Source organism: Eubalaena glacialis, chromosome 11 (genome assembly GCF_028564815.1).
Source record: "Eubalaena glacialis isolate mEubGla1 chromosome 11, mEubGla1.1.hap2.+ XY, whole genome shotgun sequence".
In the NCBI taxonomy this organism is placed as follows: Eukaryota; Metazoa; Chordata; class Mammalia; order Artiodactyla; family Balaenidae; genus Eubalaena; species Eubalaena glacialis.
The window spans coordinates 7,742,620-7,767,259 of record NC_083726.1 but is presented as its reverse complement, the minus strand read 5'-3'; the positions used below and the strand labels follow the sequence as shown (position 1 = coordinate 7,767,259).

Here is a 24,640-nt window from a genome sequence, read left to right as displayed (position 1 = left end):
AGAGGATTGGTGCTGTGTCTCCACGTGCTGAGGCTGGCGCAGGGCCAGGCCCGCCCTGCCAGGCAGCAGGAAGGGAAGGCCTGGCTGCAGCCGGAGCTGGCAGGTGGCCGAGCCGGGGGTGGACGGGCGGGCTGGGGCCCGTGCTGCCCATTGGCTGCCTCGGGCTCCCGCCCCGCCTGCCTCCAGAGCCTGTGGCTCCCCGGCCAGCTCCTGCCTCTCCAGCTGCTTCTAAACTCCCCCAGCAAGCACCCCCTGCCGGGCCATGTCGAGCTGCGACAGGATTGGAGTGGCCCCTGCCATGGACATGCCTGAGGTCCTCAAGTCCCTGCTGGAGCACTCTTTGCCTTGGCCAGAGAAGAGGACAGGTAGGAGAGGAGGTGGTCTGTGATGGCTGGCTGCCCAGGTGCCCAGGGGGTGGAGGCCGCCGTAGGCACATTGGCCGGACAGGCATCTCCAAGCAAGGGAGGGTTCCCAGCAGCCGTCTGCCCTTGGCCTCTTCCTGGGCGAGGAAGGGCTGGGGTGCAGAGAGGGACACGGTAGGGAGTGGCACTGTCACGCAGGGACCACCCCCAGGGCCTGCTAGCTTTGGGAAGCCGTGGCCAGCGTGTGGCCACCGACAGGTGCCGTGCTCACACGGGACAAGGACAGGACCAGAGGGCCCTGCTGAGAGTACGCACTGGATGCTGACTGCTTATTAAGTTCCCTCCCTCTGCATGTTGGGGCGGCAGGGCACTGGCAGAGACTGTAGATTCGGGCAGCCTCCCGTGTCTGGAGAAGAGGCTTTCCTTTGGGCGCCTGCTTCGGCTCCCGCTCGCTGGAGGGCTGAACCCGTGGATGGGATGGAAGCTGTTATGTAACAGGACCACAGGCTGGAAGCCCCGGTTCCTAGGATACCACAGGCAAACACGGGGCGAGGGAGCCGGCGGAGGAGGGTGTGGACCGAGGGGCAGAGCTGGCAGCCAGCACCAGGTGTCTCCCGAGTCCTGCCTGAGAGACCCAGGACCACGCGAACTTCGGGCGCCAGCCTGCTCAGGGTGCTCCCTCTTGCCAGATATTTCTCCAGATCTCTTCTGTTCTAAGACGTCAGGTCCTCATGGCTCAAACCCCACAGGCGCCTTTAAAGGAGCCCAGCTGCCCTCGGCTGCCAGTGTCTGACTTAGGAGTCCCAGGTGTCCCCTCAAGGGACCTTTCTCAGGCCTCTCCCTCACCTGCTGTGCTGGCACCTGATACATCTCATCACCAGGCAGCCCTGGCTGTCCCCACAGGACTTCCTTCTCCGGGACCCTTAGCCCACTCCCAAACTGGAGGCCGAGGACACACACCACAGCCCCTGCCCTGACACACCTCGGGGAGTCAGGCTCAGGAAAGGAGGGCGGCAGGCTCCCTTCATGGAGACACTGCCCGAGGGAAGAAGGCGGCTCCCAGAGCTCGGGGCAGGGCCCCCCGTGGGCTCTCTCATCTAGCTCCAGGCCCCCCTCAGGCCTCACCTGTGGGCAGTCTGTGCCCTCCTGGCACTCAGGACCCCAGCTGCTCACCAGGAGAAGCCCATCACCTTGAAACTCTCAACTCAGCCTGGCCGATGAGCCACAGCTGACCTTTTCTTGCCATCTCTGAACACCCCGTGTGGGTAGGTGAGGCTGGAAGTCCTTCCAAAAGCTGGAGGAATAGGGCTCCCTTCTTGGTCCGGGCACCCGGGGAAGGTAGGGTGGCCCAGGTGGCCCAGTGCGGGCACAGGGAGCAGCTGGGCTGCCGGCGGGTCTGCAGGGTCAGCTCCCGGCTGGGCAGGGAAGGGGTCTTGGGGGCAACTCAGGGCGCTGCTCCTCGGACCTGAAGAACAAGGTCTATGAAGAGCAGCGGCAGCTGCTGGTCGCCGGCTCCCAGCTGGTCCCCAGAGCCCCGCGACAGCTGCAAAGTCCCCACTGCGCACCGTGGACGGCAAAGTCGGGGCCCAGCACTGAGGGCACTCGCCCAGGGTCTCAGGGAGAGCTCTGCCGAGAACTGGCAACCTCACAGAGGACGGTTGGTTTGGTACAGCTGGGTTGGTCCACGGGGGATGGACCAGAGTCTCAGGCCACCTCCTAGCACTTCTCTACGTGGTGTCTCACTGAGAGTCAGAAGCATGAGACCCGGACAGACTGACAGATGCCAATGGGTGGATGAAACAAGGGGACAAGGGTCGAAGAGTCAAGCGGGTCAGTGTAACCCACAAAGACCTCGCTCTTATTACTGCCCCTAACCTGCCATCACCACTTTCCAAAGCTCCCAGACTCTCCAAATCTTTCATAAAAATAAAAGTATCCGCCTGAAGGCAATATACCTTGGCGAAGAGAGTACACACACCATCAGAACTAGGATTTCCAGTGGGCACGTAGCAAGCACAGTTGACCCTTGAACAACATGGGGGTCAGAGGCCCAACCCCCCTCACAGTTGAAAATCTGCGTATAACTTTATAGTCACCCCGTGGGTACATGTTTCCACATCCTTGGATTCAACCAACCACAGATCAGATAGCACTGTACGTAGTTAGTGAACAAATCCACGTGTAAGTGGACCTGCGCGGTTCAAACCCGTGTCTTTCAAGGGCTTCTCCCCCACGTGCATCCCTCACCCTGGCTTCGGACCCCCAGGAGGAGGGCAACAGAGGCGCTGGTTGCCCCTCAGGGTTGCTCGCCCGGTGCTTTGGTGTGAGCGGCGCAGGTTTCTCCGGGGTGGGGGACGGAGACCTCTTTACAAAGTCCCCACTCTCCCCAGCCCGGTGATTGTGCTTCAGCTCACACGGGGCTCACGTGCAGAGCACACCTTGGGTCCAGCGGGAGGGGACATCAGAGGAGAGCCGTGCGGAGGGTGAGAATGTGCCCTCACGAGACTCTGCTCTCCCTGCAGCCTCTCCATTTTCTAATTCAAGGACGCTCCCTGAGCCCCGACCTCGGGGCCTCTCCCTCTTGCTGCCCTGGGCCTCCCACCCCAGCCTGTGTAGACTCTCCCCTTTCCTGGTTAAGCAGACTTCCTCCAACAGTGCTGACCAGGCTCGAGACTCCTCGGCTTCAGGCTACAACCACCACCCGGTGGCCCCTCACTCTGGGCCACCCGTTCAACCAACTTTCTTGTGGGCAGAGAAATCTACGTCCAGCCAGAGAGTGGGTCTGTGCCCCAAGCTCTGACTCAGTTTCCCCTCTGCCTCTGGGCCCTGATCCCTAAGGACTGTTCTTCCTGTTTCCGAACCTGCCTTTTCTCCCAGGGATCCTCTTCCAAGAGTCCATTCTGTTCCAGACTGCCCACTCTCACACTTCCTTCTCCAGATTCTGGAAAGACCCGGCTTCTCTAAACCACACTGTTAGCTCTTTACACCCTATCCTTCCCTCATTCCTTGGCTGTGCTCAGAGGCCGCCCCTCATCTTTCTGCCAACTTTGGTCACTCAGGCCTCCTTTCAGGGAACCATGTAGCGTGAAAGCATACCAGAGGTTGAACAAGGCCATCACTTTGAGCTGGGCAGGCAGGTTCCCCGCGTCAGGAGCTCCTAACCAGAATCACTGTGGGCCACCCACCAGGGTATCCTTGACATGCCTCTCTCCATCCCCAATCTGTGAAAAGAATACTTGCTTCACAGGCTTGTGGCCAGGATTAAATGAGCTATCCCATGTGAAAGTGTTTGCAAACTGTGAAGTGCCACACTGTTTTCTCTGTGAAAGGCAAACAGCAGCTGGGCCTGGCATTATGCTCCTTCCACGGACATCACATTTGCAATCCGACCTTCACTCCCTCATTTCCACCCTCCTTTCCATGGATATTCTCCTTGAAAGAAGGGGACGTTGCAAGTTTGTGGGAGCATACTCAGGGCTGTCTCCTTGGAAACACGTGCTGAGGCTCCTGGGGGCATGGTGCCAACAGCCCCGCACCAAACAGGACAGCCCAGCTGAGCTGGCCAGAGAAAGGGCTGAATGATACCAGGCCAGATCTCAGTGGGACTCGCTGGGGCAGAGGCAGGGGTCTGGGTAACCTCCTCTTGGGGGATTGAGGTGAACAGGCGAGAGAGTGGGCTCAGTACAGCCTGGGCTGTCCTGGGCTTGGCGTCAGTAAGGTCCATGTGGTCGCTGCCACTCCCAGTCTTGGGGAACCAGAGCAAACCCGAGAAATCATGAAGTTTGCTTCCAGGGAAGAAGTGGGGGAAGGGACCTTCTTTGTACTGGATGTGTTAGTTCTAATCCTCACTACCACCTCCTAACTGGCAAGGAAACACGCTCAGAGGAACTGGCTACCGTCGGGGCCAGTATGCAGGCCAGCCTGTTCTTCACCCTGGCATCAGAAACGCATCCTTCTTCTCTACCTGTCTCCCCACCCCGTCCCATCCCCATCACCAATCAGGGAAACGTGAGAAACTCATTCTCACCGAGTGCCAGAAACTGACAGCAGTGTCCAGCAGTCCAGATGGCTTTTACATCTTAATGGGCCTGTCCCAAGGCTAGGTTGCTAAAGGAATGAATCCTGGTTCCAATGGCCCCTGTTTCCCAGGTGTGTCCTGGGAACCGTGCTCAGCGCTTTTACATCTCCATCTGTGAAATGGCTTTGCAAGGGAGTTGTGATGATCCATTCTACAGATGAGGAGGCTTCCCATCCATTCAGCGATGGGAAGGCCACACAGTTGTCCAGGGGCTCCAACCCAGCTTGGCCGGCTTCCAGGCTCCTCCCTACCCACAGGATTCCCCGGGGTCTCTGGAACCAGGTCTCAGGGCCGTACCTCTCCAGTCATCCAAACATTCATCATGTTGAGTCCTTGCTACACTTGTGACACAGGGGCGAGTGAGACAAACACTGCCCCTGTTCGCCTGCTGTTTGCATTCCAGCGGGGAGACAGAGAGTCAGCAATCGGGAAGGTCAGGGCCAGCCTCTCTGAGGGGGTGACATTTGAGCCAAGGCCTGGAGGGTGAGGAAGAGCCAGGTACATCAAGAACTTTCAGGCTGAGGGAACAGCACCTGCAAAGGCCCTGTCCTGGGGCAAGAAAGACACATGTGTCTGAGGAATGAAAGGCCACTGTGGCTGCAGGAGGTGTTTTATTAAGTGGGAAGGAAGGAAGAGGTGAGGTTGGAGAGACCCGCAAGGGGGAGGACCTGCAGGGCCTTGAAGGTCATAAAGAAGAGTGAGGCCATCACCTCCCTGCCTGCAAGGTCCGCCCCCCCCCCCCCCCCCCCCGCACACACACACACTATTCTTGGGGAAGTGGTAGCTTAGGAGGAACAGGGTGTTTCCAGGACAATCCAGCATGGAATTGCGGTAAGTGATAAACTCAGCTGAGCCTTGCCATGCTCCAAGTGCTAGTCTCAGCAGTGCGCCTGAATTGACTCCTTTACTTCTCAGGCTCAGAGGTTAAGTAACTTGGCCAAGGTCACACAGGAAGTAGTCAAAGCAGGAATCAGACCTCGATGTTCCAGCTCCAGAGCCCACACCCTACCACTGCACCAACACGGCCTCCACTGGAGAGCCCTTGGCTGTCAGGAAGTGGCTGTTGAGACGTGGCAGAGCCTGGAGGTGAGGGCTTCTCTCTGGAAATGGCACCCTTGGGGCATTCCCTTCTACAATCCGAACCTGGGCAGTAGACAAAATGCAAGCCGAACAGGAAACTAGTACTCCTGAGAGTATTGAAGAGAAGGGCAAGAGTTAGCGAAGGGCCTCCACCGCCACTTCTCCCCCAGGACACACTGCGACCGAGGTACAAACCACAGCCCAGAACCACGCGGCCACAGGTATGTGAGCTCAAAAGGAGGCAGCTGTTGGCAAGGCCAGAGTCAGGGAACTTGCCATAAAGATGGCTCATGTTTGTTTTTCCAGGTTTGATTGTGAATCAAACACAGTGACTGTTATTTAATGTTAATAACGTTCCAGATGTATATGACTTGGCTCTGAAAGGTTTTGTTAACCCTCCTACCAGCGCCAACAACAAAGCGAGCCAACAAATACTTACTGAGTTACGACCCTGAACAAAGCTTTGTGCTCTCCTGCATTTGGTATCGCAAAGCATGCAGATAACTGGGCTTTGTTAGAGCTCAATGGAAGCCTTCTCACCGTCCTGCTCTTACAGACACCAGGCTCATGTCACATTGTGCAGTAAGTCAGAAGACGGAGTCGTACTGTCCTGTTAGATGCTGACTATGTGGCCAAAGAGATCATTATGGGGTATCTGGTCAAAGGCTCCCATGCTGGAGTTTTAGCTCCTCTGAGCTTCAAATTTAAATAATCCAAATCGGTACAGCGGCTTAATGAAAGGCACCTGCTCTGCATATGCTCAACTGAATTAAATGTTTAACTTGGGTTGGTTAGCAAGTTTCTGGAACACTGAAGAGTAGAATTTAAAGCCAGTTCAGCTCTGGAAAATGGACATTTCACATCCCTTCTCTGCAGTAGCTTAGACTGTAGAACCCACCCACAGCCTTGTCCCCTCACCCAAAATAATCCTACTCCTCACCCAACACAACCTGAATGAAGGGGAAGGGTGGAGGCCCACGCACTCCATGCCATACACTCTTCAGGCTGGCACCTGACATGGCTTCCCACACATAATCCTCATAACCACTCTATGAGGTCAGCAGATCCATTTCTGTTTCCAAGAGAAAAATAACTGAGACTTAGGCAGCAGAAGTCCCTTGCTCAAGGACAGGTGGCCGGACAGCGCTGTGGAGAGACTCTACCCAGGTCTGCATCCCATCCCCACAAAGTCACTGCTGCCCCAGGACCACACTTCCCTCAAGAAGTTGCTGCATTGAAACCCTATTACTATAAAATACTAAGGTATCACTTCATAGCTTTAAAGTCTTAACCATGTAATAACATGTTCTTTTAATAGAGTTTCTTTCTTTGTTGGGCTCACAAACACTATGGAAATTAGCTAATTACTTCTCACACCATTTATTCCTCCACTAAGAGAAGGGGCAAGGCTGCGCTGTTATTCCCACTTTACTGATAGGAGGCAGAGGTAGAGACAGGATGCTGTGGCTCTTCTCCGATCAGCCGGAGAATGAAGACAAGAACATAATGGTTCCCGCCTCCAGGATGGTGCTGTTGAGTGCTGCCGGTCGGCAGTGTAGCTCACCTCCCAGCTTGCAAGTAAGCACGAGAGAGAACATGTTTATAATGTTCCTGCCGCGGTGTCCGTGACACACCATTTACCCTGCGGTTGTCCAGGGGAAAAAAAACCCTCTTTGGGGAGTGTCGGTACATGAACAGAGGACCAAATCAAAACTAAGTTTTAAGGCCCTAAGCTGCTTACTGAGCTTCTCACCAGTGCCACTCGCCTGTTAAATCAGTTGCTCCAGGATGGGTGATAAGCAGAGTAGCATTATCCCTTTTGGACAACTGCAGCTTTAAAAAAAAATCTAAATCTTTACTCCCTCTTACTACATACCACCTTTGTCATAAAACGAATGTTATAACCTTCCACTGTTATGTTACTACAAATCCTCCTCTACTACCTTGAGAATTTTTTTTCTCTTCAATAATGTCACATTAGCCATGAAAATATACATTTAACTCTAATCCAGCAAGCTGCTCCGCAGCCAAACTAGCCATTTTTTTTTAAAACTTCATACATTGTTTTAATCAATTTCCTCGGACTGTCCTTTGAAATTTGTTTCTAAAAACCTCTAGATCAGTTTATCCTAAAGATATATTAGTTTAGCCACATACAGAATACCACTAACAACAACTCTGCAACACAACAGATGTTCTGTACACAATTTAGCACTTTCACTAAATAGTGACACGGGCACCATACCTGCCTCTAGGATAATGGATACACCAAGCAATGGATTTGTACCCATCAGTGGTAGTAAAGCTATGAAAACTACTGTTTGTGGCAGGGTTGCAATTGTACATTTTATACGAACTGGCTTAGCAAGCCTCACAAGGTCAATCCTGCCCTATCGCCGTCTGACATATAAGGAAAGGTGGCCTGGAGAGATGAAGCAATTGGCTGGAGGTATCAGAGTCAGAAAGTGACTGAAGTCTAATTAGTGTGGCCATAAGAACTTGAATTTTGGAGTCAAGCTCCATCCCGGGGCCTCGACCACCACCCAGATTTTCTTCAAACCTCTTGATTTCCAGGCTTGCTCAGGGGCCCAGCCTCTTCTTCCTCCTCAACTCCCAGTTGTAATTGTATCAGCCTGACGACGTTCATCTAGCTGGGTGTCGCGGTCACACACCTACCCTATGAACCAGGGACTAGGCCCTGCCATTCCCCCAGCCCCGCTCGTGGAAGGCGGGGGTCACTGGCCGATACAGGACAAATAAGCCGAAGTCCCTGCCCTCTCAGGGAGGGAGAGTCTAGTTTTGTTTGGCTTCAAGGCAGGGTATGATCTGTGCTGTAAGGAGGTACAAAGTTCTGGGCGCCACTTAGGAGCAGCTTCCTAGAAGGCCTCCACACTTGTGTACCCCCTCACGTTTCGTATTTTTAGGCGTTTCCTGAGGAACTCCCAGGGAGTATTTGTAAATATTTTGAGAAGAGGTAGTTGTCCCACAAAACGTGTAACCGGTACCCTGTGTAAAGGAATTTTGTTTTATTTTTTTCCCTAGGAAAAAGAAGGGAAGGTCCTAGAGAGGAACAGAATTTCAGAGCTGTTTAGGGCTTTAGAGATTATCTAGTCCAACCCCTAAATTTTATGGACGAAGAAACAGGCTCAAGTAAAGCAACTGGACTTTCCCAAGGTCACAAGCTAGTAAGTGCGAGGACGGAAGCGTGTACTCTGGCTCTGGCTCAGGGCCGGGCTCTCTGTCTCTCCACCCGCGGCCTCAAGAATGCTCCCTCCACGCTAGTGTTTATCTGGCCGCCACGCCTGCACCAGAACCCGGGATCAGTGAGGAACCTGACACCCCCTTCAGCGGCGGCCAAGCCTGCTCCGGCCGTCCCTACAGGAACAGCTCGCCGTCCCCGGCCCTGCCCTCAGCCAACCTCTAGATCGCGGGGGAGGTGGGGTGAGGGATAGCCTCTGCGTCCCTGTCCCACGACCCTGGGCAGAGTCCCCGGAATAGAAAGCCCCGCTGCGCCCCGCCCCACCGCAGCCCCGCACGTGCTGCGCCTCGTGCACCGCCCCGGGCCCCGCCCCCGCCCTCCATTGGCTGTTCCGCGCCTTCCTTCTTCCCCCTCCCCACGCGACTGGACTCGGCTGCATCTCCACGTGACCCGCGGCGGGGGGGAAATCCCGGCCGCGCGGCCCCGGGGTTGGGGGGGGAGGGCTCTCTGATAGGCTTCCTCCGCCGGCATGGCTGCTCCCAGCCCCGCCTCCCTTCAGCGCGTCCAGAAGGTGGTGAGATTGGGATGCGAGGGAAAGGAGAGCGGTTACAGCGGTCCGAAAGAAGGGCAGGGGTTACGCACAGGGAGGCGAAGGTGAAACCGCTGGTAGAGGGGAAGGGGCTGTCGCCGAAAAGGGCCTACGGCCCAGACACCAGCAGGCACCAATCAGGTGACAGAGAGGCGGACGGGGCGGGGCCTTCGGCCCTGTTCCTCACCTGGCCCCGCACGTGTCTCGTTTACCCGGGCGGCCTAACCAATTACGGCCCGGAAGGCTGAGCCTGCCCCTCTCGCGGGGCGGGCCAATCTAAGGCTGCCATCCGGGGAAGCTGGCCTGGCCTTATGAATAATTAATATGACAGAGCCTGTCCCCAGGCGGGGTAGGGATGGAGGGAGGCGGGGGTGCCGCTGGGCGCCTGCGCAATAGCTGCCCGTGTCGGCAGCTGCGGCGGGTCGCACGGCTCCGTCCCATCTCGGGGGGCGGGCGGGGGAGGCGAGGCGCGCGAGCAGAGCGCGGGGCACGATGTCCGACGCGGGCGGCGGAAAGAAGCCGCCTGTAGAGCCGCAGGCGGGGCCGGGCCCGGGGCCGGGGCGCGCAGCCGGGGAAAGGGGCCTGCCGGGCTCCTTCCCTCTGGTCCTGAAGAAGCTGATGGAGAACCCCCCGCGCGAGGCGCGCCTAGGTGAGGGGAGGGGGTCCGCGCGCGCCTGGGGGCGGGGTTTCTGCAGGGGCGGGGCCTTGTGGGGGCGGGGCCTCGGAGGTCGGAGGTTGGGGTGAAGTGGTCCAGCGGAGGGGGATGGGGCCAGGGATGATGAGGGGCCCGGAGGGCGAGGCAAAGGGGGTGGGAAGAGAAGGTCGGGGACGAGTTGAGAGAGGTTGGGTCAGGTGGGGGTTGGCGGGGAAGGGTCTGGAGGGAGATGGTAGAGTGGGGGTCGCAGTGAGGAGGTTCATTGGGGCGGCCGGGAGCGCGCGCGCGACGTGTAAGGTTTACTGAGGAGGCTGATGGGGGTCGCAGCAGCCCCTTAAACGAGGCTCCAGGGCGCCTTCTCTGGGGACGCCTGCATCAGAATCACTTGGGATGCTTGTTTAAAATGCCGATTTCTGGGCCCCACCCTTTACCCACCGACTCTGCGGCTCCTGGGACAGGAATCTGCATTTTAAGGAGCGCCCCACCCCACCTCCGTGATTCCAAAGTCCACTAAAGTTTGAGATGCCCTGATAGCGAATTGTCTTCGTATATGGCCGTCCCCCCTCCTGAGAGGAGGACCTCTCTTCATCCCTGCGTGTGAGTATCCCCAGGTACTAGGTACTCACTGGAGATTTTCTGGAAATGAGTTTCAGGGCTGCTGCTGAGGTGGGGGAGGGGTGTCAGGAGAAGGAATGGGAGGCGCCTTCTGAGGGGGAGGTTGGGATGAGACAGGTAGAGGGATGAGCGTTAGAACGAGGCCACTGAGGCCCTTCACCTGGTTGTTTGGGGCTGACCCTAGTCTTTGGGGCCACAGTGGCAGGGCTGGGCTTTGTCTTGTTTCCTAGGCCACAAGGGTCCCTGGGGCTTATGTGGAAAGCAGGTTTGGCCTTGTTTTTTGGCCTGGGAACATGAGGTTCAGGGAGCAGCAGGAGTGTCACCTACAGTGGAGTTTTAGGTGCAATGAGGTATGATTTCAATCTGAGAGATTTGAATTTCCAAGAACCACTGGTGTAGTTCACGGATTTGGGAAGGAATGGGCCTTTTGGGAATTACCTGTCTGGGGGGATTAATTTTATTTTATTTTATTATTATTTTTTTTAAATTTATTTCTTTATTTTTGGCTGTGTTGGGTCTTCGTTTCTGTGCGAGGGCTTTCTCCACCTGCGGCAAGCGGGGGCCACTCTTCATCGCGGTGCGCGGGCCTCTCACCGTCGCGGCTTCTCCCGTTGCGGAGCACAAGCTCTAGACGCGCAGGCTCAGTAGTTGTGGCTCACGGGCCTAGTTGCTCCGCGGCATGTGGGATCTTCCCAGACCAGGGCTCGAACCCGTGTCCCCTGCATTGGCAGGCAGATTCTTAACCACTGCGCCACCAGGGAAGCCCAATTTTATTTTTTAAAATGCCATTTTTCTTCCTTTCCTGGGTGTGTTCTCAGGCTCCCATCCCTATGGGTTGGGTTACCAATAGCTTCCGCACATCAGGTGAGGCCAGGCTCTCTTCTCCTGCTTCAGGACCTCATATGCACAGACCCTTTTGTTTGTTTTTAAGGCAATGCTTTGTTCCAAATCTGGGGCTGAGTTAAGCTGCCTCAGGACAGGTGTGCACATCTGTCAGGTTCTGTCAGATTACCAAATCATAACCATCCATCACAATAATTCTACCTTACATTTGCAGAATGCTCACAAAGCACTTTGGCATAATCTTTATTTGGTCTTCCACTTCTCAGATGAAGAAAGCTGAGACTCAGAGAGGTGAGGATGCTTCCTCAGGGTCGCGTAGCTAGCCCTTACGTGCTCTTTACTGTATCGCTGGCAACCACTGATGATGTCAATCCCTCTGACCTGAGTGAGGGGCCTAGTCCTTTATCATCTCTTACAATTAAACCTCCATCTTATAAAAACACTGATTAAAAATATGCTTAATTGCTTAGGCCAGACAAAACCTGGAACTTAGTGTTACTCGTCCTTTTAGTAGGGCTGTTTTTCTGTCTCCTCCCTTCTCCTGCCTCCTTTGATCCCCATGACCCCGCCCAACATGGATCTCAGTCATTTCTGAACAGAATGTAGAGTCAGTATCCTAAGGAAGGAGACCAGGGAGGCCATCTGGCCCACCCAGCCCACCAAAGCTTGGCTTTCTTACTTCCCATTTGGTTTTAAACCAAAGCCTGGTACAGAAGGCAGTTGCAAGAATTCGAGTTAATTTGTATTAGAAGCCATGACCAAATTCTGTTTGTCAAAACCTCCACCTTCTTAATTCACTGGGTGTGTCCATTTTTATTGGACCAACAGGCTGCTTTTTGGCTGTCTGTGGTCTAGGAGTCCGTGCATGACTGGTTCACTTCCAACATAATCATATTTGATTTCTCTTTTTCATTTCAGAATCCAGAATACAAAGTTGTCTCTCTCAATTTGAAAACCCATTATGAACTTGTCATGATTTTATCTCCCACTTCCCTGATTAGCCTCCCTGTCACTTTGATTTCCTTCCAACCTTGTCACATTTTTCTATTGTCTTTTTTTCTTAATTTACTCTTTCTTGGATATCCAATCCACGTGTATAACTTTTGGGCTGAAACAATTAGGTGGGATCCCGTCCCCACTGACTGAGTAGTTTTGCTTTGAATGGGAGCAAGCTTTCTTCTACAGCTCCACCCCTCTCTTCCCTCCCAGAAAACCTGCCTTAAGTCTTCTCTGCTTATTCAGGGATAAAGTCTCTTGAAATGGTTGCTCTGAAAAAGGTCCTGAAAAGACAGCTCCAGGCCCTCTCTTTTTAAGAAACCCGAAGGGAGTCTGTTTACAAACCCAGCCTTCTTCATTCATTATACACGTCTTCCTATGGCTCACTGTCTGCCTGCTCCTGTATTGGTCCCTGAGATCTAGAAATGAATCAGGCACAATCCCTGCTCTGAACAAGCTCAGGGTAATAATGAATGCCTGCTGTGTGCCAGGAGCTCTACAAGACGCTTTCAGATGTTACCTCTGATCTTCACCAAAGAGGCAGCTTTATACTTATTTACAGTGGAGGACACTGAGGCTGGGAGAGGTTGAGTAACGTGGCTAAAGTCACACATCACTGCAGTGGGTGGCAGAGCTGGGATTCAAGCCCCGGGCTGGGTTGCTGTGGAGAAGCGCAGCTGGAGGGGACAGGACAGGAGAACACAAAAGTTCTTGGCCTGAGGAATCAGCCCTTTCCTAAGATATCAGGAAGGGTCAGAAACTCCATTTCCTCCCTGTAGCCTCTCTCCGGCAGATGCTAATTGCACAGCCCATTCTGAATTAACCCTGGGGATACATCAGGCCTCAGAGCTTATGGAGAGCATCCTAGGAAACCCAGGCATGGATGAGGGTCTGCTGCCGCCTCTAAAGGAGACCAGTGCTCCTGGTTCAAGCACCAGGTTATAACTGGAGAATAGAGTGGGCTCTTGAAATCCATGGATGGATCAGGACTCCAAGAGAGGTGGGTCCACCCTGTGAGGCTCACTGCTCGCCTCCTGGGATTGAGTTACCCTCTTGAGTGATGTCTCATCACAGATTTTGTGTCTGCAGATAAGGAAAAGGGGAAGGAAAAGCTGGAGGAAGACGAGGCTGCAGCAGCCAGCACCATGGCCGTCTCTGCCTCCCTCATGCCACCCATCTGGGACAAGACCATCCCATATGATGGCGAGTCTTTCCACCTGGAGTACATGGACCTGGATGAGTTCCTGCTGGAGAATGGCATCCCTGCCAGCCCCACCCACCTGGCCCAGAACCTGCTGCTGCCTGTGGCTGAGCTAGAAGGGAAGGAGTCGGCCAGCTCCTCCACGGCGTCCCCACCATCCTCCTCCACCGCTGTCTTTCAGCCCTCGGAAACCGTGTCTAGCACAGGTTGGTGATGGGCCTTTGGGCAGGGCCACCTGCCGCATCCGAGGAAATCTGCTTCCCACTGAGGGCTGCTTGTGTCCACGCACCTAGTGAGCCCCTCCTCTCAGGGGAGGTCCCAGTGGGCCTACAGGGGGCAGAAACCCTCTGCTCCTCACCCTTCAGCACAGTCCCCCGAGGCTGGACATGAAAACAGCAGCCCCCTCGGCAGCAGCCGTAGCCTTTCTGTTGGTTGTTTGCCACAGGTGGTCAGCCCGGTGGAGCGAGCCCTGCCAGCCAGAGGCTTCGCGGGATAGAAATCCATTCTGCCTTTCCTCAGAGCTGCTCTTTACCCGCACGCGCACCTTGCCACAGATGATTAGGAAGCTCAGGCGACAGTAATAATAACAACGACAACAGCTAACATTTATAATGTTTAGCACGTACTCTGTACCAGGCATTAACACATAGTCCTCACAAAAACCTCCTTATGAGATTGATACTATTATCCTCATGTTATAGGTGAGGAGACTGAGAAGTTAGGTAACTTGCTCAAGGTAACACAGCTGGTAGGAAGTGGAGGCAACACTGAACCCAGGATGTTTGGCTGTTTAGCCAGGTACTGCTCAGGCACTGGCATGAAGAAGGCATTTCTGCTGCCAGGACAGATGCCGTCTTTGGGATTCCTCCCTCATCCTCTCGTCCTTTTTCTGTTTTACCTCTGGAGATCAGTTGGTTTTCATGCCCCTGGGTCACGAACCCACCAGAGGAGGCATGGCCCCTGTTTCAGGGGCTCTGCAAAGCTTTCTGCAGGCTCAGTTTGAGGCGTATAGGCTGATGTCTCCCAGGAAAGACCCCAGGAACTGGTGTGGAACCCAGGGAACCTACACCCAAGGAATTGTGCTCAATTTTTTTTTCTTTTTATTTTGGAAAAACGTCAAATACAGAAGTAAAGGGCTGCTATAATGAACCTCCAGTAACCATCACTCAGCTTCTATAATAATTAACTCGTAATCTGCCTTGTTTTCTATAACCTCTTCCATTCCCTTAACCTGATTATTTTCATTCAAATCCTAGGTATTATATCATTTCATCGATAAATATTTCAATATATATAAACTCTAAGAGCTCTTTTAAAAAACAGAACAAAAATACCAATTTAACATCTGAAATTGACAATAAATCCATCAGCATTCAAATTTCCAAAATGTCTCATAAATGTTATTGCTTTACAGTTCATTTGAATCAGGAGCCAAACAAGACCCACATGTTTCAGTTAGTTATGTTTCTTAAATCTCTTGTAATCTATGGGGTCCCCTCTCCTTTTTATTTCTTTGCAGTTTATTTGTTGAAGAAGCTGAATTGTTTGTCCTGTAAAGTATTGCACATGCTAGATTTTTCTGACTATATCCCTGTACTGCCTTTTAACATGTTCCTCTGCCCCTCATTTCTTTCCTGTAAACTGTTCAGCTTGAGAGGCTTCAGCTGATTCCAGCCAAATTTTTGTTTGAAGGCAGCGCATTTTTTTTTAATTAATTTATTTTATTTATTTTTTTTTATTTTTGGCTGCATTGGGTCTTTGCACATGGGCTTTCTCTAGTTGCAGCGAGCAGGGGCTTCTCTTGTTGCGGAGCACGGACTCTAGGTGCACAGGCTTCAGTAGTTGCAGCACGCAGGCGCAGTAGTTGTGGCTTGTGGACTCTCGAGCACGGGCTCAGTAGTTGTGGCACAAGGGCTTAGCTGCTTCGCGGTATATGCGATCTTCCCAGACCAGGGATCGAACCCGTGTCCCCTGCATCGACAGGTGGATTCTTAACCACTGCGCCACCAGGGAGGTCCCTGAAGGCAGCTCATTTTTGTGCTGGTCAGGTTGTCCTGCAAGGCCGGTTCCATGTGTGGGTAGGGGACAGAGCTGGAAATGAGCCCTCTTCTTACACCTTAGACTACCTAGGTGGCATTTGCCTTTGATTTTGTTTTTAAGTAAACCTTCTTAATGAAGTATGGCATCCAGAAGCGCCAGTATCATAAGTATACCACTCAGTGAATCTTCACAGAGTGACCCCACCTGTGTAACTACCACCCAGATCAGGATAGAGAACACTGTTGGTATCCCCAAAGCGGCTTGGGACCCCTCTTGATCCTTACTCCCCAGAGGTAATCACTATCCTTATTTCCATCACCAAAGATTCATTTTGCTTATAGTCGAATGTTCTATAAATGGAATTGTATATTATGTTCTCTTGTTTTTTTAAACAATCATAAGTTAATTACATTTATACTCTCACATTTATAGCTTCCTATAACTAGCCTTATAGTAACATATAAATCATGTGGGCATCAGTAACTAACAAAATAGATTTACAGAACATACTTATGGAAAATTCCTGTGACAGAGAGGAAAGCCACAATACAGATGAAGTAAGAGTTGTACACATGGTAGAAATGAAAGAGTTCGTTTTTCAGTTCCTTCTGTAGAAAAGACATAAGTAGTACGTATTCTTTTGTGTCTAGCTTCTATCCTCAACTCCGTTTGTGAAAATCATCCGTGTTGTTGCCTGTAGCAGAACTTCGTTCATTTTCATTGGTGAATGGTATTCCATTGTTGTATTGTATGACTACACCACAGTTTATCCACTCTTCAGCTGATGGGCACATGAGATGTTTCTAGTTTGGGATTGTGCATAGCACTGTCATGAACATTTGCGTGTGAGTCTTTGGTAAATACCTGTATGCACTTCTGTCGGGCATTTACCAAGGAATAGAGCAGCTGGGTCATCAGACATGTACCTGATCAGCATTTGTAGATGTTGCCAAATAGTGTACAAAATGGCTGTAGCCATTTATACTTCCACCAGCAGGACAGGGGAGGTCTAGTTGCCAGCCTTGGGTGCCTTGACTGTTTGTTGTTTATTCCTATAGTTACCGCATTGGTCCCTGGTCATTCACTCCTCTGACACTCAGCCTTGTTTGTAATTAACCCCTTTGATAGGATACAATTAGTTTATATGCATGATCCAGTTAAAACCTAAGTCTGATCGTGTCACACCTCTGCTCAGAACCCTCCAATGACTTCTTTCAACTCAGGGCGAAGTCAAAATCAGTGGCCCTATTGACATTTGGACCAGATAATTTTTTTGTTGGGGTTGGGGAGGGACTGTCCTGTGCACTATGGGATGTTTAGCAGCATCCTTGGCTTCTACCCACTAGATGCCAGTAGAACATACCCCCCCATCCTAACATGGCCACATATCCCCTGCAGAACAAAATCGTCCCCTATTGAGAACCACTGCTTTATTGGGATTAAAGGCCCCATGTTTTCTGTCCTGGGCCTTTCCGGTTACTCCTGCCTCTCATTCACTCACTGCAGCCACATTGGTCTCCTTTGCTCTTCCTTGACTATCCCAGTGCTTGCCTGTGCACAGACCATGCACCTGGTGTTCACTCTTTCTGAAATGTTCTCCTCCCAAATATCCACGTGGCATCTAACAGTTTTATATAGATATTTGTAATTTATCTTGTGTAATGTTGGCCTTCCCCACTAGAATAACATTCCATGAAGGCAAGGATTTTTACTTGTTTTGTTCACTGCTTTGTCTTTGGCAGGATAGTTCCTGGCATATAGTAGGTGTTCAGTAAGTGTCTGTGGACTGAATAATTATTTTGTATACTCCTATCAGTAGCATTGAACAAGTAGGCTAAAGGTGTAGATTTTTTAAATAAATTATCTCTAATAACACATAACCTTTGAACAGGTTTTTTTGTGTGTTTGTTTGTTTGTTTGTTTTGGCCGCTCTGCACAGCTTGTGGGATCTTAGTTCCCCGACCAGGGATCGAACCCGCGCCCCATGCAGTGGAAGCGCGGAGTCCCAACCACTGGACCGCCAGGGGATTCTCCCTAACACATAACCTTTGAATTCTGCAAGTTCCTTAAATCCAATGTCCACTATAAAGCCACAGCCAGGTAGGGCGGAGAAGAACAAGGATTCAGAGTTAGCCAGACCCAGACTTAAATTTTAGTTCAGTCATTTACCATCCATGTGATCCTGGGAAAACCATGTCATTTCTTTGAGCCTTAGTTTCCTCATCTGTAAAATAAGGTTAACACCCATCTCCCTTTCAGAGTTGTTACAAGACTAAATGAGCACAGCCACTGATTCGTCTCAGGGGATTCAGAAATGGAAGCCATTTCGTTACTCAGTCTGTGTCCCTAACCCATTACAGTTCCTGGTGAGATTCAGCTGTTTCTCATTACTTGAGAACTTGAAACCACAGGAAGTTAAGGGGGTATGATGATTTAATGTTTTGCTTAACATTTCTGGGGGGAAAGAAACAATCGGAAAATTTTGTCTTTTTCGAGGGCCTCTGTTTCCTTTTGAGCATTTTGTTCCTAAAGGGAAGAATTCTTTCAATGTTTGTGTTGTTGAATTGAATCACATATGCCAATCTGGCTTGGGGGCTGGTGCTGTTGTAGTTTTTCTTCCCTCCAAGCGGCAATGGCTTGTGCAACCTTGAGATTCAAGCAGGTGTCTGGGTGTGTGACGTGAGTCTTGGCTGTCCAGTGAGTCTAGACTGTTTCAGGACCACCTGCCTCTGTGTCTTTCAGAATCCTCCCTGGAAAAGGAGAGGGAGACACCCAGTCCCATCGACCCCAACTGCGTGGAGGTGGATGTGAACTTCAATCCCGACCCTGCCGACCTGGTCCTCTCCAGTGTGCCGGGCGGGGAGCTGTTCAACCCTCGGAAGCACAAGTTTGCAGAGGAGGACCTGAAGCCCCAGCCCATGATCAAAAAGGCCAAGAAGGTCTTTGTCCCCGATGAGCAGAAGGTAACCTGGTATATCCGCTATAGTGAAGGTACAGTGTTGGTTCAGGAGCCAAGGGGCTGTGCTTCTTCACATTCGATTTCATCTAGAGGACCCTCCCTCCTTGTGGACACATTTAGAAAGGCATGAGTTCAGAGCTTAGAGCCACATCCTGCAGCAGTTGAGAGAAGGAAAGGGAGTTGGGTGGCATTTGGCCCCAGCATGACTCCCTGCAGCAATTGAGAGAAAGAAAGGGAGTTGGGTGGCATTTGGCCCCAGCATGACTCCTTGCAGCTTCTCTCTTTCCTTTCTGGCAGCCAGCTGTGCTGATGCTCTCACTTCCCTGGCTTCAACCCAGCCTTCGGGCAAGAGCTCACTAGGCCACAGAAACTGGGGTTGAACAAGCCCTCACTTTGAAGGACAGAGGATAGTTGTATATTGCCATCCCAGGGATTAGCAAGCAGCCTTCAAGCTGGTGGTTTTGTAGGAACTGGGAGGGGGGAGAGAGAGGAGGATTTTGCAGTTTTTCTCTTCCCTCTGATGCAAAACTCATAAGAAGGACTTTTCTTATACGCTTTGTAGTCAGGCAGACCTCAGGTTCCTCATCTGTAAAATAGGAATAACCATACCTGCCTCTTGAGATGTTTCTGAGGCTTTAATAATAATAACAATAAATATGGTAAACCTTTATGTGGTCCTTACTGTAAGCCAGGCACTGGTAAGCCAAGCACCGTGTACATATTAACTCATTTTATCCTCAAGCAACTCTATGAGGTAATTACTGTAATTATCCCCTGTTGTAAAGATGAGGGGCACGAGACATTGAGAGTTTAAGGAACTCGCACGGTTCCACTGCTAGAAAGTGGCAGAACCAAGATGTGAACTCAGGGGACTGCACTCAGAGTGCCCACCCTTAGCCACAGCCAGAGTGCCTAAGTGAGGCAAGAGTATAGGCAGTGCTTTATGTTGGAGCAGCACAGAGCAGGCCACCAGTAGGTGGAGCGCCCTTCCTTCCACCACAGATCCCACCAAAGGCTTGCATCCTCATCCCGCCTCCCTGGGAAAGTGCGGGGCCCCTCGGTGTCCCGGGCACATGCAGCTCCTTCCCCGGGGTCCCAGCTCTCATTCTGCCTGGACCACGTGGGTTATAAGAGGAATCAGGTGTGTGCAGTGCTGGCAGGAGGGGAAGGTTGGGTTCCCTCATGGGAAAGAGGAGAGACCCACAGAGGACCCTTCCCGACAGGACGAAAAGTACTGGACGAGACGCAAGAAGAACAACGTGGCGGCCAAGCGGTCCCGGGACGCCCGGCGCCTGAAGGAGAACCAGATCACCATCAGGGCGGCCTTCCTGGAGAAGGAGAACACAGCCCTGCGGACGGAGGTGGCGGAGCTGCGCAAGGAGGTGGGCAAGTGCAAGAGCATCGTGTCCAAGTACGAGACCAAGTATGGGCCCTTGTAACCTGTGCCCCCGCCCGGGCACGCTGCCTCACCTCAGACCTCTGCCTGGGACCCCTGACACCCACCCCTGCGTGGAGACTTATGACTCGTCGTGGGCGCATGGCGGTGCACCTGCCCCAGGAGCCTTCACGTTCAAGCTTCATTATCACGTGGCCAGCACGGCGACTTCCCTGGGGGCCAGCCTCCTCCCTGGTGGGATGCGAGAGAATCTATGAGGTGGTGAATCAGCCTTAGTCTCTGTTCTTGGCTGTCTCAGTTGGACCGGAAGGGGACCTCTGGAGCATGGGCTCTTCTTTTCCAGGGTACCCAGGCTTCCCTGACTCTCCCTGCTTCTCCAGCCTGGGCCGTCCAGGCCTGTCTCTGCAGAATGAGTCATGATGGCTGTCGCCCTTCCATCTTCCAGGTAGCAGGGTGCATTTCCAGGCAGGGAGGGTCTGTTGTCCTCCCCAGAAAGTCTTAGAGAAAAACATCCGTTCCCATCTTCCTCAAAGGTAAAAAGACATGCCAGCTCCTCTGTAGTGTCCACGTGGGTGCCAGGCCGCAGCAGCTGGGTGTCTGCACAGCCTGGGACGGGCTTTGCGTCTGGGCCTGCAACAGAAGTGCACCCAACCATTCTTGGCTCCCTCACCCCTTTTCTCTGTGGCTCCGAGGCCTGGAAGGAGGAGGCCCTGGTGAGGGGTTCCCTCTGCGTTCCATCCGCCGTTGGGGAGAGACTCCCAGGGTGGTGGTCTCTGAGCCTTGGTCGCCGTGCATATCTCCTCTTCTCCAGGTCACTTGTGGAGGCCGCCTGAGTCAAATTTGTCCCACCAGACTGGGCCTCTGGGCCTGCTGTTTCTTTTCATCCAGTGACCAAGCTCAGATCTGGGATTTAAAAGAAAGAGTCTCCTCGTCTAGGAAGCTTAACTTCCTGGAGCTGGGATGCACCTTCTGCATGGTGTTCAGAAAACCGGTCTCCACAGCCCCGCACGCTGTAGGCGGGGAGCTGGGGCATGTTTCTCGAGAAGCTCCCGCTCGTTCTTGCTCTGCTTTCCCGTGCGGGCCAGGCCCGAGTCCGCTGTCCCTGAAAAGCAGAAGAGGGCTTCCCAGTTCTGGCTTCAGGATCCACCCCGTGCGAGCGGCCTGGAGGGCGTCACCAGGCAGGACACCTGGTCACCTGGTCGCAGCACAACTCTTTTGGAACAGCGGGCTCTGGGGACATTTACATAGGCTAGAGTCCCCTCGATCTGGGTCCCAGGAGACAGCCACCCATGCGAGCCTGGCTGTGGTGTGGTGCGGAGGGGCCCACCTCCCAGCTGCTCCTTTCTCTTGTGTCCAGCTGGACTCGTCCTTTGGCTCTGCCCGAAAGATTAATTAAGGAGATCCGTGGAAGCGTCTGCTCGCTGCGGTCAGCTGGGGCACCCAGAGATGGGTGTATTTATTTGCTCAGGGCAGGCAGCCTGTGGTAAGGAGGGGTCAGAGGTGACGGGCACACTTTGTCACATTCACCACTGGCTTTATTTAAAGTGGTGGCTCGGAGTCCTGGGCCTTGACCCCTAAAGACTTTTCATAACAGATGTTAAGAGCAGGGGAAGCCATCCACTGGCCATGGACCACACCCCAGGGGAACGCCACGGCCCTCCAGGGACCTGCACACCCGTCTCTCCAGGGGACTTGACAAGGGTCCCTGAGGCCAAGGGATGTCAGCGCCCTCCCTGCAGGCCCCTGACTTTTACTTTGTGGTTCTATGAAAACCATGTTCACACTTTTCACTCTATTGTAACCACAACAGGGCAGTTGCATCCGGCATGTCAGTGTCCTGCCCTGGGCAGCTCGCCCGCCCGGGCACTCTCCCTCTGGTCTGGCCACCACCAAGAGGGCACTTCTCATTTTGTTATTGGTAGAAGAGCCACCAGCTTAAAAGCTCTTCATTTTCTTTGGCCAGAAGTGTATGGTTTGTGTTTCTTTCAGTTTTTTCCCCTAAGGGATGGACATTTAGTCTCCGGGTGGCGTCCACTTTCCGACCCCAGCGGGTGAGATGATGGCCTGATGTCTCTTCTCTTTGTCCCGCCTTCTGCCTGTGTAGTGCCCTCTCCTTCTACCCCTCCCCCCGCCCCCCGCCAGCCAGTGGGTGTCTGGTTCTCTCCTTACTTGGGAAGAGTGTGGTGCTGGCTTCTTTTAGAAGGGCCCCTTTGAGCCAGGAGCCTGGCAGGGACAGGGAGGAGATGTCCGTGGAGGTTGACATTTGGGGGAAAAGGGTGCTCAGGTAAGCATGTCTTCTTCCCAGGCTTAAGGATCAAGTCCTTGCAGGAGGAGAGGGTGGTGCCTACTCAGTTTCCATTGTGGAGTTGGGAGTCCCCTTGACTCCCCGCTGGACCCTCTCTTTCTTGGGGCTGACAGCCAAAGACTGAGGCGCCTATGCTCAGATCTTTGACATCCTCTAAAAAGCACTGGAGACTAGAGACACCAATGTAAATGGCTTTCTGTGGGCTTGCAGTGGGCTGGGAAGCGCCATCCCTACCTAAACACCCTGTCTTCAGCCTCATTGCAACCTCAGAACAGACAAATCATGAATGAATCAGCTAGAATGTTGCAAGAATATGCATATAATAAATGTATATCTAGATAGAGAAATATATATATTTAGAGAGAGAGAGAGAGCTTTCACAGTGGCCAGCAGCCTTGTGGAGGACCTGGGTAACTCTTACCCTTGGCCAAAGGAAAGGGTTTGCCTGTCTGGGTCCTGAGGTTGCGGAAGGCACGTAGTAGTGAACCTTGACTCGGTAAGCATCACCCTGGTGAGGGGACCTGCTGTGGCCCTGGCAGGCAGCTCCTGCTTGAGGTGGGGTGGCAGGCGTGGGGGCTGGCAGAAAAGGGCCCCTTCATGCTGTGCGGCTCTCCATCCAGGGCCCTGGGAGCAAAGGGCTGAAAGCCCCTGGTTTTCATGGCAAAGCCCCACCCCAGAGCTCCTTTAACATCTGTTAATTAAGTGCAATAAATTTTTCTAGAAAATGGCAAAGATGACTTCCAGGTGGATATTGCTGTTTTACAGTGTTGGGGATGCCAGAACACCACTTGGTTTTATTTTTCTAAGTGCATGTGATGTGACAGAGTGTGTGGGGCTCTGCGTCCTCCCCTGGGAGCTGGCATTCCAGCAGGCCTCTCTCTCCTTTACCTTTGCTGGGGAAGGAGGCAAGGCGCAAACCCTTCTTCCCAGCCGGTGAGGGCACAGGCAGAGCGTAGCCCACTGGCCTTATGTGCGTGTGTGCGTGCGAGTGTGCCGCTGCCGGTGGGCTGGAGTGATGTGGTGGGAGGGAAGCGGGGAATGTATCCTTTTCAAACGAAATTAAATATTTTGAGATGAGAATTGTGGGGCTGTCTTTTCTGTCCTCCTCCCCACTTCAAGGCCAAGTCACCTAACCCCGCTGTGCCTCAGTTTCCTCATCTGTCAGCTAGAAGTAATTTCTGCCCCCTAACCTCACAGTTTACTCAGGAAGGACAAGTATCGGGCCCCAAGCGGTTAGAACAAATAAAAGTGCTGCACAGCTGGTAGAAATACAGGGAACTGCTCATGAAAAGTGTCCCCAAACAGGGAACCCTCAGTGGCAACGTGGAAAAGGGGCTGGTGGTGGGATTCTAGAGGTTTTCCTTTTTTCCTTTTGCCAAATTTTGTCTACAGCCATGAGACCATCACAGTTAAGACAAGGTTACGGGGCTTCCCTGGTGGCGCAGTGGATAAGAATCCGCCTGCCAATGCAGGGGACACGGGTTCGAGCCCTGGTCCAGGATGATCCCACGTGCCGCGGAGCAGCTAAGCCTGCGCACCACAACTACTGAGCCAGCGCTCTGGAACCCACGAGCCACAACTACTGAGCCTACGTGCTGCAACTACTGAAGCCCACGTGCCTAGAGGCCATGCTCCACAACAAGAGAAGCCACTGCAGTGAGAAGCCCGTGCGCCACAATGAAGAATAGCCCCTGCTCGCCAAAACTAGAGAGAGCCTGCGCACAGCAACGAAGACCCCACGCAGCCATAAATAAAATAAATTTATATATATAAAAAAAAAGACAAGTTTATGGACTTCCCTGGCAGTCCAGTGGTTAAGACTCCATGCTCCCACTGCAGGGGGTGTGGGTTCGATCCCTGGGATCCCTGGTCAGGGAAGTCTAGACAAGATTATACACAAGGGTGCAGCTATTTGCTCAGCACCAAAACCGTCTTGATTCGCTCAGCATTGGCATCCCCAAGACCCCTACTCAGGACGGGCCCAGGCTCCTGGGGTGGGCACGGAATAGGGTGTCCCAACCTTGGCAGAGCCTGCTGCAAATTCCACCGCCTTCGCGCATCTCCACCCACTCTTCACGCTGCTCCCGCTCGCTGTGTGTGTGCACGCACGGAGCTGGTGCTGCCTGCTTCCTCAGTGAGGCCCGGAGCTGCCTGTGGACAACCGTGGCTGTTCTCTCCTGCTTCCCGTGCTGCGTGTTGTTAATGCTCAGGGTTCCTGTGGTTTGAGGGACCAGGAACTATTTTGTTTCTAAGGGGAAAAACATGCATTTGGAGTTTGGAGATGGGCTGGCAAGGTGGACTTTCTATTTATTTATTTATTTT

General features: G+C 52.8%; 1 protein-coding gene across 2 annotated transcripts; it reads left to right on the top strand.

Moving 5' to 3' along the window:
* The first annotated feature begins 231 nt into the window (after positions 1-231).
* Positions 232-23,391, top strand: TEF (TEF transcription factor, PAR bZIP family member). 2 transcript variants are annotated; one of them, XM_061205672.1, is made up of 4 exons: positions 232-365; positions 13,507-13,824; positions 18,401-18,621; positions 19,841-23,391. In XM_061205672.1, the coding sequence occupies exons 1-4, from the start codon at positions 263-265 to the stop codon at positions 20,054-20,056; spliced, it is 858 nt and encodes a 285-aa protein (XP_061061655.1). In that variant the 5' UTR covers positions 232-262; the 3' UTR covers positions 20,057-23,391. The 2 variants fall into 2 exon arrangements, with proteins under 2 accessions (XP_061061655.1, XP_061061654.1); XM_061205671.1 differs by lacking the exon at positions 232-365 and adding an exon at positions 9,790-9,957.
* Positions 23,392-24,640: the final 1,249 nt, after the last annotated feature.

Coding starts and splice junctions, on each gene's coding strand:
- TEF (XM_061205671.1), top strand. CDS start 9,801: ATGTCCGACGCGGGCGGCGGAAAGAAGCCGCCTGTAGAGCCGCAGGCG. Junction 9,958..13,506: donor CCCGCGCGAGGCGCGCCTAG/GTGAGGGGAGGG, acceptor TTGTGTCTGCAG/ATAAGGAAAAGGGGAAGGAA. Junction 18,622..19,840: donor TTGTCCCCGATGAGCAGAAG/GTAACCTGGTAT, acceptor CCTTCCCGACAG/GACGAAAAGTACTGGACGAG.